The 12,342-nt window shown below is 40.9% G+C and overlaps 1 protein-coding gene across 1 annotated transcript; it reads left to right on the top strand.

Moving 5' to 3' along the window:
* The first annotated feature begins 687 nt into the window (after positions 1-687).
* On the top strand, positions 688-10,370 carry zbtb14 (zinc finger and BTB domain containing 14). The gene is made up of 2 exons (XM_059983588.1): positions 688-852; positions 7,432-10,370. The coding sequence occupies exon 2, from the start codon at positions 7,448-7,450 to the stop codon at positions 8,771-8,773; it is 1,326 nt and encodes a 441-aa protein (XP_059839571.1). The 5' UTR covers positions 688-852; positions 7,432-7,447; the 3' UTR covers positions 8,774-10,370.
* Positions 10,371-12,342: the final 1,972 nt, after the last annotated feature.

Raw genomic sequence — 12,342 nt, 5'->3', positions numbered from 1 at the left:
GGCAGATACACTAGTGAAGTTTAAGAGACTACTAGACAGGTATATGGAGGAATTTAAGGTGGGGGTTTATATGGGAGGCAGGGTTTAAGGGTCAGCACAACATTGTGGGCCAAAGGGCCTGTACTGCGCTGTACCATTCTATGTTCTAAAGCAGCCCACTTCATTGCCACTTTATGAAGATCCTTTCCCACCCTGATGGCTACAGTGGGCATCAGATTCACAATGCAATGCTTTGTTACTCACCAGCTCTGAGAGCATCCAGCACAGGGAGGTAAAGAGATCTCCACCATCTACTCAACAAATGCAGTAGGTAGCAAGGGAACACCACCACCTACAGATACCCCCCCCCCAAAAAAAAAGATTCACTGGCAAATACATCACTGGTTTTTCATCATTGCTGGTTTAAATGCAGTAACTCAACTGCACTGGACTCGTACCGTCAAGAAGTTCAAGAAGACGTTTCCTTGCTCAAGGGCGTTCAAGAATGGGTAATGAATGCTGGCCTCGCTAATGCTCCTCATTCTGAAACTCATTTTGAAATATTTAACTTTAGTGTTCACTGACTATCGAGAAACAAAGAACGAGTGGTTTGTTTCTTGCGATGTATTTATTCGCTCCGCTCGCCCTGAGCCCGCGCGCAGTGCCCGGGTGCGCCCGCCCACACGGACCTGCTGCGACGGTGCTCGCGCCTGCTCCCGCCCCGTGCCTGCGCAGCGCGTCACTCCGTCGCCCTCGCCGGTGCTCGGGCGGAGCGTCCACATTTGGCCACAAGTTGGTCGCCGAGGCACTCGCCCGACCCTCCGCGGGCCTGTCTGCAGTCTCCGGGCGCGGCGCGGCGCCGACCCGGCTCAGGTAAGGCGGCGCGGGAGCTTGCTGACTCGGCGCCGGGCGGCAGCGCGCGCGCTTGCCCGAGCCCGGCCCGGCCGCGGCAGGCGGCAGGCGCCGGGCTCGGGTTCGCTCCCGCCTCCCCTCTCCCCGTTCGCGCCTGGGCAGGCCGGCCTCCGGAGAAAGCCGCGCGCCGGGGCGGGGGCGGGGGCGCGAGCCGCGAGCCGAGCGCGATCTCTGACAAGATGGTGGGGCTCGGTGGGAGTGAGCTGCACTCGTGACCGTCCGGGCTGGGAACCAGGCGCGATCCGAGTCTCCGTGGGCGAGGAGGGGACCGGCGCGGGTCCCACCTCACGGGAAAGGCTGGAGAAATCCAGCGGCCGGGTGTGTACCCACTCCCCCCGGACTTTGCATTCTCCCCCTTGCACACCTTCCCACCCTGGCGGCGTGCATTTCGGATCAGCAGATGATGGGCGCTTTTCAAAATGGAGCTCCCAATTATAATTAAAATTCCCTTTCAGTAGCCCGGCAAGAGAACTAAGCACTAGCGATTGCATTGCGACATAAGTATTAATGTATAATCTGATATTTAAATATGAATTGCAGGCTTGATGTAACGCCAGAAGGGATTTTATCTGTTTTTAAATCCGATAATTGCGTGGCGTGGTTGATTGCGCCGGGGAGGCGCGCGATCCCGACACGGACGCGGGAAGCGCCGCGACCGGCAGCTGGTTGCAGACGCGGCCCTGAGCGCCAGTGCATTGCCGCCGCCTGGAGAGTGCACACTGTCATGGAGCTTCGCCGCCGGGCCGAGAAAGGCTCCGCCGTGTGGCTCTGCTCCTTCAGTGCATCGGGGGAGGAGACGGAACGGGCAGCGATGACTCGGAACTCAAGGGGGCGATGCCTAACGCGCTGGCATCTGCCACCGCATGACCAGGAAGCGATATCGCCCGACTGTCATGCCGATAAATCGCCGTGTGATTTCTACCATTCTGCTGTTTGGTCTCGCAAAACTGAGTCTTGGCAATTGGAACTCTCTTGAGGATATAAGAAACCTAAAAAAAGTAACCTACACTGACCCGGTTCATCCTATAATAAGATCATGACTAATGTTTATCCTTAGTGCCTTTTTCATATTTTTCCTTATGCCGTGGCTGGAGATTATTCTGACCACCAAACCTGTGCCAACTCTTAACACATTCCAATTCAGTACAGCCCAATCCATCAGAAGTAAAACGGTCCCAACCATTGAGCACATTTACATAGAGCTCTGTCACAGGAAATCCACAACAGAAGTTGGGAGTGTTGTGTATGATCTGGAGGGTTGTCAGAGGTTACATCAATAGGATGCAGAACTGGGCTGTGAATTCAACCCAGATAAGTGTGAAGTGGTTCGTTTCGGTAGGTCAAATCTGAAGACAATATAATATTAATGGCAAGATTCTTGGTAGTGTTGAGGATCTGAGCAATCTTAGAGTCCACATCCATAGGACACTCAAAGCCGCTGCATAGATTGACAGTGTTGTTAAGGTGTATGGGATGTTGGCCTTCATCAACCATGAGATTTTCAAAAGTCGTGAGGTAATGTCACAGCTATATAAGACCTTGGTTAGACCCCACTTGGAGTACTGTGTTCAATTCTAGTCACCTCACTCCAGGAAGGATGTGGATGCTATAGAGAGAGTGCAGGGGAGACTTACAAGCATATTGCCTGGATTGGAGAGCATGACTTATGAGAATAGGTTGAGTGAACTTGGCCTCTTTTCTTTGGAATGACAGAGGATGAAAAGTGACCTGATAGAGGTGTAAAAGATGATGAGAGGCAGTGGTCATGTAGATAGCCAGAGACTTCTTCCCAGGGCTGAAATGGCTAACATGAGGGGGCAAAGTTTAAGGTGCTTGGGAGTAGATACTGAGGGGATGTTAGAGGTAAGTTTTTTATAACACAGAGTGGACTGTGTGTGGAATGCACTGCCAGTGACATTGGTAGAGGCAGATACAATAGGGTCTTTTAAGAGACTCTTAGATGGGTACTTGGGGCTTAGAAAAATAGAGGGCTATGCAGTAGGGAAATTCTAGGCAGTTTCTAGAGTAGGTTGCACAGTTGGCATAACATTTTGGGCCGAGGGGCCTGTAATGTGCTGTAGATCTCTACGAATTCATCATCAGAGATCCCCACCATCCAGGCCATGCTCTCTTCTCACTGCTGCCATCAGGAAGAAGGTACAAGAGGCACAGGATTCTCTCGCCAGGTTCAGGAACACTTACTACCCCTGAATCATCGGGCTCTTAAACCAAAGAGGATAACTTCATTTGCCCCATCATTGAAATCTTCCCACAACCAATGCACTCAACTTTCAAGAACTCTTCATCTCACGTCCTTGATATTTATTGTCTGCTTACTTATTAGTATTATTTATTCTTTTTGTAATTTGCAGTTTGTTGTCTTCTAAACTCTGGTTGTACAGCCTATTTGGGCAGTCTGTTATAGTTATTATTCTATTATGGATTCATTAAGTATTCCCACAAGAAAATGAATGTCAGGGTTGCATATCGTGACATATATGTACTTTGACAATAAAACTTAAGTTGAACTTTAATTTTTCAAGTTCCTGTAATCTACTCTCAAATTCAGATCGTTTTGCACTTCAACTAACTGCAATATGTAAAATAGGTAAAGTAAAACTAAAGGCTCACTGTAACTGCATACTAACTCCTGATTTGTGTATGTACACACAGATCCCCCTGGACACCCAACACCTTTGTATCTCTCACTGGTCTTATCGTTCTTTGTACCTTTACCAATGGAAGCAGTTTCCTTCCATCCACCATCTCCATCCCTGCACAATGTTATCAGATCTCCTCGCAACCACCTCTTGCTTCAGGAAGAACCCAGTTTCTCCAGTGCTTATACATAACAAGTCTCTAATCTCTGGAACAATTTTCATATAGCTCTGCATATTCTCCAGCGTCTTTCCATCATTCCTAAGGTGTAGTACATTTTCGGACATCGTTTATTATTGAAATTTGATATAATGACACTCAACAGTGTTATATTATAATGCCAGCAGTCTCTCAAGTAAATTTATGCTGCAATTAACTGGCAACCACCATAAAATGCATGTGAATTAGGAACAGGAGTGGGTCACTTGGTTTCTCAATCCTACTCTGTTGCTTATCAAGAATCTGTCTACTTCTACCTAAAGAATATTCTTGCTTCTGCTTCCATAGATACATGAGGAAGTGAGTCTGTCTCTCATCTCTTTTCTGTTTCCCCCCTCCCCCACTTTCTCTCACTTTTCTCTTGCTCTCCTCTGAAATAGATGACCTCTTATTATTGTATAAAAATGTAGAACTAAGTAATTATATTGGAGTACTGCCTGAGGGGGGAAGTTACTGGAAGGCAAAAATATTTCTAGCTCAATAACTTTCACACTTGCTCGATTCTATTCTCATATTAACCCTCAATGTGACAGATGTCATTTAGAAGTGGCTTCATTGACCCATATGTTTTGGTCATGTCCCACTTTACATAACTATTGGAAGGACATATTTGGTGCCATTTCCTCAATTTGGAATATCAATTTACAACCTCATTTTATTACTGCAATTTTTGGTATACCAAATGAGGATGGTAATCAGTTTTCCCCTCCAATCAGACGAATGATTGCTTTTGTAACATTAATGGCCAGAAGGTCTATATTACAAAACTGGAAAGAAGTAAATCCTCCTACCACGTCTCAGTGGTTTTCTCGAACTATTTCTTATCTGAGTTTGGAAAAAATTAGAAGCACTATTTTTGACTCATCAATTAAATTTGAAGAAACTTGGGGACCATTCATTCGACATTTTCATATGAATTAATTTGACCTTTTTCAGACCTTCTCTCCGCTTATTCTTGTTCAGGTATGGAGTTCCGGAGTTTTTTTTGACACTATCATACTGTTATTATTGCCCATGTTAGTTTAGTTTAGTGTTTTTTTTCAATATATATTCTCTTTTATATATTTTCAAATTTTTTTTTCCTTTTCTTCTGACGATTATTTTTGGTTTTTTTCATATATAATTATATAGACTTGATTGATTAATGTACTTTTTTTTTGTTGATGTTTAATAGGATATTATCCTATTAGTAATGTAATTTCAAGTCTATTGTATTTATAACCTATTCATTATTATGTTATGTTTTTTCTTATATATATATGAAACTCAATAAAAAGATTGAAAAAGAAAAGAAATAACTTTCACACAGCAGGAGCGCAGCAGATTTTAAAGTGTCGTTCGTTCATTATTGACAACAGAGAGCAGTGTGGAAACCATTTGCTCTTAGAGACAATTTTCCATGAATGAATCTCCAGTTTTAGCTTAGTTTATAACAACATCCAAAAAAAAACATAATTTAAAAAATAGATACAGTAAACCTTCAAAAATGTGGGTTATATCAGATTAATCAGATTAAGAAAATTTAGGACTAATGCTTATAGCAACATAGCATTCTGTGTTATGATTTACATTTACTCAATGTGGCAATAGTGCTAGAAAAATGAAATGCTGAAGTTGCTGGAAACATAAATTTGTGGAGCAGGCTTGCGTAATTCGTTTGACTTTAATCAGAACGGTAGAACTTGGGATAAGTAGGCTTTAAGATGCATCAAAACTGGGGAGGAGAGTGATGAACTAAAAGGGTGATCTAGGATGGGATGGAAGGCAAAAGAGGTTTTCTCTGATTTCATTTTAGTAATTTTCTCTAAATCTTCTCAAAAGCCACACTATCTTGTCTGTGTTGTGTTTCCCAGAGATAGTAACTGTGGTGTAACCTAACCAGAGTATATAACTGTTTCTTTGCTTTTGTCTTCCATGCCTCTATACATTTTCAGGTCTCTGCACCATCTAATTTTTACTGATTCTTTAATATCTGGAATCAGAATCAGGTTTATTATCACCGGCATGTGACACGAAATCTGTTAACTTAGCAGCAGCAGTTCAATGCATTACATGATCTAGCAGAGAGAGAGAAAAAAAAATAAAATATAATCAATAAATCAATTACGTATATTGAATAGATTATTTTACAACGGCAAAATCTGTATAATAAAAAAGTGAGATAGTGTCCAAAGCTTCAAAGTCCATTTAGGAATCGGATGGCAGAGGGGAAGAAGCTGGTTGTGTGTCTTAAGGCTTCTGTATCTTCTACCTGATGGTAACAGTGAGAAAAGGTCATGCCCTTGGTGCTGGGGGTCTTAAATAATGGACGCTGCCTTTCTGAGACACCGCTCCCTAAATTTGTCCTAGATACTTAAGAGGCTAGTACTCAAGATGGAGCTGACTAGTTTTACAATGCTCTACAGCTTCTTTCAGTCCTGTGCAGTAGCCCCTCCATACCAGACAGTGATGCAGCCTGTCAGAATGCTCTTCACAGTGCAACTAGAAGTTTTTGAGCATACTTGTTGACATGCCAAATCGTATTTGTTGACTACCAAAACACATCTTACACTTCTTTCCAATAAATGTAGTCAGTCACATCTGCCCTGTTTCTATATCTTTGCTTGTAATGCTGGAAATTGTCACACTCTGCCTTCCTGTTTACACTATTATGTGATTCATAGAATGGTTACTGCATGGAAGGAGACCTGTCGGCTCTCTAGTTCTACACACTGGCCCTCTGTAATCTTGCACACTTTTCTCCAATGTATATTTATTCAGTTTCCTCTTAAAAGCTTCAGGGTAACCTGCATCTTCAGGCAATTTATTCCACCTCAATCAGTCCACCTTGAGGAATAACATCCATCATCCATTCTATTCAGTCTCTTCAACAATCCTAGCCGCTCCAACCTCTCTAGATAACTGTGGTCCTTCATTCCCAGGAACCATTCAATAATCTCTGAATAAATCTCTGAAGTCCAGACTGGCATTTACTTTATTAATTGCATCTTTCAACCTGCCCTGTCACTTCTGACGGTCTGTGCACCCAGCCGCTCAGTTCGCTCTACTCCTGCAGCCCCATCGAATAGTATTCTTTATTCTGAAATTATTTTCTAAATTACTCATACCAAAGTGTTTTATCTCACGTTTTCACATTAAACTTAATTTGTCATCCATCCCATTGCACTAGCCCACTTGAATTTTGTTGCAATTTATCACTGTCCGCTTTGCAGTTCTTAATACTGTCATCTGCAAACTTGCAAATTGCCTGTTTTCTCATAAGAACAATAATTCTTGGGCGGCATGGTAGCACAACGCTTTACAAGACAGCAGGAGACCCAGGCTCAATTCCTGCCGCTGGCTGTAAGGAGTTTGTATGTTCTCCCTGTTACTACATGGGTTTCCTCTGGGTGCTTCAGTTTCCTCCCACAGTCCAAAGATCTACAGGTTGGTAGGTTAATTGATCATTGAAAATTGTCTTGTGATTAGGCTAAGATTAAATTGGGGAAGTAGGGGAAAGGCCAAAAGGCCTTATACCGCACTGTATCTCAATAAATAAATAAATCAATTAATTAACACAGTGTCATAGAGTATGGGGATTAGATTATTTAAATATACTATTTATTGACTTTTGCAGAAACTTGCATTACTTATTTTTTTCCTTGTTTTATTTTCTATTTCCAGTTGTTAACATAGCACAATGGGTGAAGTAGTGAAGTACAATGACGACGAGCACAAAAACGCTTTCCTGAAAACACTGAATGAACAACGATTAGAAGGAGAATTCTGTGACATAGCCATCGTGGTGGAAGATGTTAAATTCCGAGCCCACAGATGTGTCTTGGCAGCGTGTAGCACCTACTTCAAGAAATTGTTTAAGAAACTCGAGGTTGATAGTTCCTCGGTGATCGAGATTGATTTTTTGCGTTCTGATATATTTGAAGAAGTACTGAATTATATGTACACCTCCAAAATCTCTGTGAAGAGAGAAGATGTGAATTTGATGATGTCTTCTGGACAAATCCTTGGAATCAAATTTTTAGATAAATTATGTATTCAGAAGCGTGATGTATCTCCTCAACAGAATGCAGCTCGCCGGAAGAGTCGATACCCCTACAGCATAAGCGCTAAGATCCACCGACCCTCAGTAAATAGCACTGATGAAGAGATAGAAGAGATTGGAGATCAGCTTGAAGGACAGTCTGAGGAGGCAGTAGAAGAAACCGTACCAAATCCTGATGATGGAAAGACCCAAGCAAATGGGCTGCGTGTTCAGGAGGCTATTTTGAAAGAACTTGGAAGTGAAGAAGTTCGTAAAGTCAACTGCTTTGGTTCTGAAGTGGAAACCATTGAATCAACTGAACCAAAGGATGTGACTCCTCAGCCTCCTCCAACTCTTGCTTTCAATGATAGCATGAGTGGAGTCAAAGAAGAGCAAGCTCCAGGCTGGACAGCAAACACAGATGTGAAATTTGAATATTTGTTGTACGGTGACAGGGATCAGTTCAGTTGTCAGTCCTGTGGCAAGACTTTTACTGATGAAACTCGTTTGAGGAAACATGAGAAATTACATTCTGCTGATCGACCATTTGTGTGTGACATCTGCTCAAAGGCTTTCACCACACAAGCTCACTTGAAAGAACATCTCAAAATTCACACCGGTTTCAAACCCTATGGGTGTGACGTGTGCGGAAAATCTTTCATTCGAGCCCCTGATCTAAAAAAACATGAACGTGTCCACAGTAATGAGAGACCCTTTGCATGTCACATGTGTGACAAAGCTTTTAAACACAAGTCTCATCTGAAAGACCACGAGCGGAGGCATCGAGGTGAGAAGCCATTTGTTTGTGGTTCCTGTACCAAAGCTTTTGCTAAAGCTTCTGATTTAAAGAGACATGAAAACAATATGCACAGTGAACGCAAGCAAGTACCCACAAGTGTGATTGCCAGTGAGACAGAGCAGTTGCAAGCTGCAGCAATGGCAGCTGAAACTGAGCAAAACCTGGAAAGTATAGCCTGTAATTAATTTAATGTCAATGTCTCCATTTCTTGTATATTTCTGAATAATGTAGATGGCTGTATTAGTAAATGTGATCCTTGCATATTTTTCCGTTAAATTCTGTTCCTTTTTACAATTTGTATAAAGAAGGCTATTTTTTCTGTCCTGAGTGTACATAAGCTAATATATTTAGTATAAATTGTTGCACTGTATAAGGATTTTTTTTAGTTGGGTTGGCCACTTGGGACAACAGAATAAATTACGTAATTGAATATTTCAAGCGTCATTAATGCCTTAATCCCTGTATAGTGCAATAATATAAATATATTGAATAGTGTATTGCAGTTTTAATTTTTTTTTAGTAAAGTTGCTTTTAATGTTTTGGCCTGCCACAGCAGTCTATTTGACTAAATTCTGATAAGAAATGAACATTAGGATTAAGATTCTTCAGGGTTAGGATTTCAGCATCTTTTTTTTTTGGTTATCCATTATACTAAACATATAGAAATATTACTAATTTGGTGTGAAGAATTTTATGCTTGAATTTTAAGTATTCTTAAAATAAAAGAATATTGTTAATTTTTTTCCAAGCTTCTTTAAGAATATCAAAAGTAATTTACTTATATAAGCCTTTAACACTTTGTCTTGCTTCATTCCAGCAAGTGATACAAGAGGTATTTGTTGTATATGCAGATTGCTTTATACTGCATATCTTGTAAAAAGAAAAATAATTATAGTGCTTAATCTTTACTGCTTTGAGCAGAGAATATGATGTAATCCAAGATTCACACTCAATATTTTTTTTATCAAATTGAAGATTGAGTTCTGGAACAGGATAAATGGCAACAGAATCTGACATCTGCAATAGCTTAGCAATTGAACAATTTGGTGCAACACTGTTCTTAACATTTTTGTCTGTACTTGTATTTTAAAGAAAAACTCTTTAAGGGAGCTATCTGCTGATAATTATAGTAAACTTTTTGATATTTGCCTGTAAATACTTTTTAATTAAAATCAAATAAGTGTTATATTAACTGGTAGTTAAATTTAGATTAAATTGTCTTGTGTACAACTCAGAGTTTAGTAAATATGATTAAAATATTCATATATATTAAGTGTTTAAAGCCCAGTCTGTGGCAGTGCACTGTATTAAAACTTTTGCAATGTGATGGAAGCATTGTGCTTGCATTTGAAATACGTAGATATCACAGTCTGTTTGGTGATCAGCCCAATGTACCAACAATATTGAGTTAGATTATTCAGTCGTACTTTATTTTGTTCTGTCACTGGGTTGAACAATATGAGACAGGTTTTTTCAGAAATTTTACTTTTGCCTGTCAAAAGTCTTTGAAATTAAAACATAAATGTTTTGTAATCTGAATTTTGTCTTTCCATTACTGTTGCTGAACTCTCCTTTTCCACACTTCCACCAGAATGGAATTGAAACCTGACCAGAAACTTAACATAAATACTGTGACCATAAAGGACCAGAGGCAGGTATTCCCCAGTGAGAAAATAAATGACTTTCTGCCTTCCTCAAAATGCCTCTCAAGGCATTAATCAGATATGTGATAGTGTATTCTTTAAGCTCCATAGGTAGGCAGAACTCCAAAAACGTTGAAGCAGCTCAATGCCCCCTTTAAAAACTTAAACATTAGAATGATGAACAAAGAAAATTTACAAGGAAGGTGCCGGGACTTGAGGACCTGAATTATAGGGAAAGTTTGAATAGTTTTATTCCCTGTGTATAGAAGAATGTGAAAATTTACTAGACATTTATAAAATTGAATGGTATCGATACAGTGAATGCAAGTAGGCATGGGTTAAGGGTGGAAAGTGAAATGTTTAAGGGGAACGTGAGGGGAAAGGTCAGAGGGTTGGTGGAAGTGGTTGATGCATATTCAATTTCAGTATTTAAGAGGAGTTTGGATAAGTACATGGGTGTGGAATATGGAGGGCTGTGGTCCAGATGTAGATGATGGGACTAGGCAGAATTAAAGTTTAGCATGGACTATGTGGGCCAAAGAGCCCGTTTCTGCACTGTAGTGCTCTGACACGACGACTCCACCCTAACTATATTGTGTTATTTATGAAGAAGTGTTGCAGTAGTTTGCCAAGGCTTCTTTAACAGAGGATCCAAATCCATGATAGCTACCACCCGGAATAATACAGGCAGCAGATGTTAGTCAAAGTTGCCACCTTCAAATGACACGCCATCCACCTTGGAAGTGTATCATTGATCGAGACCCCTAGATCTCTGCTCAGCACTGAAGGAATATCTTCACCACAGGCTACTGTAATTCCTGGCGGTTGAGGTTAAGGCCGAGTTTGAGATGGGCAGGGAAATTTGGCAGCGACTGTTGACACCCATCTCCTACAATGTTTTGGTTGAAAGAAAATCTCTTGGTACTGCCTGAAAAAATGAGAAATGAAATTGGAGGGCAGAGTTTATCTTCTATTTCCATCCTTTATAATTAATTATTAGTAAATGCAAATTTTTGCCCTGTTGATTGATACCCTTTCTTGAATTTTGTATGTACTCCTAGTGCAAACATTTTTCCCCCAGGAAAGCAAATAAGTAAAAACATTATTATAATTGAGGTACTGTAGTTGGCACTTCCTTATGTTCTCTGTTTCCTTATAATTCATACTCTTAAGGCGAAGAATTTGTCAATGCAGTTGAAGTTTAAACGAATGATTACCATATTCTTGCATACTCATTTTTTTGTAGTTCCTTAAGGTGACACCTCCAGCTTGGATATCAAGTTCAACTGAATTGTCTTCAAAGTAAATTTATTGTCAAATTACATATATGTCACCATATACAACCCTCAATTCATTTTCTTGTGGGCATACTCAATAAATCCAAAATAGAATAATAACCATAATAGAATCAATGAAAGACAACACCCATCCCCACACCATCAAGTTTTGAACTCCCTTATAGCAGTTAAGGTGATATGCAAGACAAATTTTTTTTCACACAGAGCGGTGGGCGTTTGGAATGCGCTGACTGGAGTGGTGGAGACAAATAGGATTGAGGTGTTCAAGTGCTTTTTAGATATGTGAATGTGCAGGAAATGGACAGATGTGTACATAGATTAAGCAGAAGGGATATAATTAGTGCAGTACATCACAAGACATAAGAGCAGAATTAGATAATTCAGCCCATCAATTCTGCTGTGCCATTTCATCATGGCCGATCCATTTCCCTCTCAACCCCATTCTCCTGCCTTCTCCCCGTAATCTTTCACATCCTGACTCATCAAGAACCTAACAATCTTATGGTGAAACTATGACTCTTGTGGTAAATCTCTGCCTTAAATACATCCTATGACCTGGCCTCCACAGCCACCTGCTGCAATGAATTCCACAGATTAACCAACCTCTGGCTAAAGAAATTCTTCCTCATCTCCATTTTAAGTGGACGTCAGTCTATTCTGAGGCTGTGCCCTCTGGTCCTAGACTCCCCTAAAATCACTCTAATCTAGACCTTTCATCACTGTGGGCTGAAGGGCCTGTTCCCCTGTTGTAATGTTCTGTGTTCTGCACTGGGGAACAGATTGTTACCATCTAATTTACCAATGTCTATCATA

Source organism: Hypanus sabinus, chromosome 1 (genome assembly GCF_030144855.1).
Source record: "Hypanus sabinus isolate sHypSab1 chromosome 1, sHypSab1.hap1, whole genome shotgun sequence".
NCBI lineage: Eukaryota > Metazoa > Chordata > Chondrichthyes > Myliobatiformes > Dasyatidae > Hypanus > Hypanus sabinus.
The sequence above is the reverse complement of the archived record's forward strand: the minus strand, read 5'-3'. Positions and strand labels throughout refer to the sequence as shown.

Coding starts and splice junctions, on each gene's coding strand:
- zbtb14 (XM_059983588.1), top strand. CDS start 7,448: ATGGGTGAAGTAGTGAAGTACAATGACGACGAGCACAAAAACGCTTTC.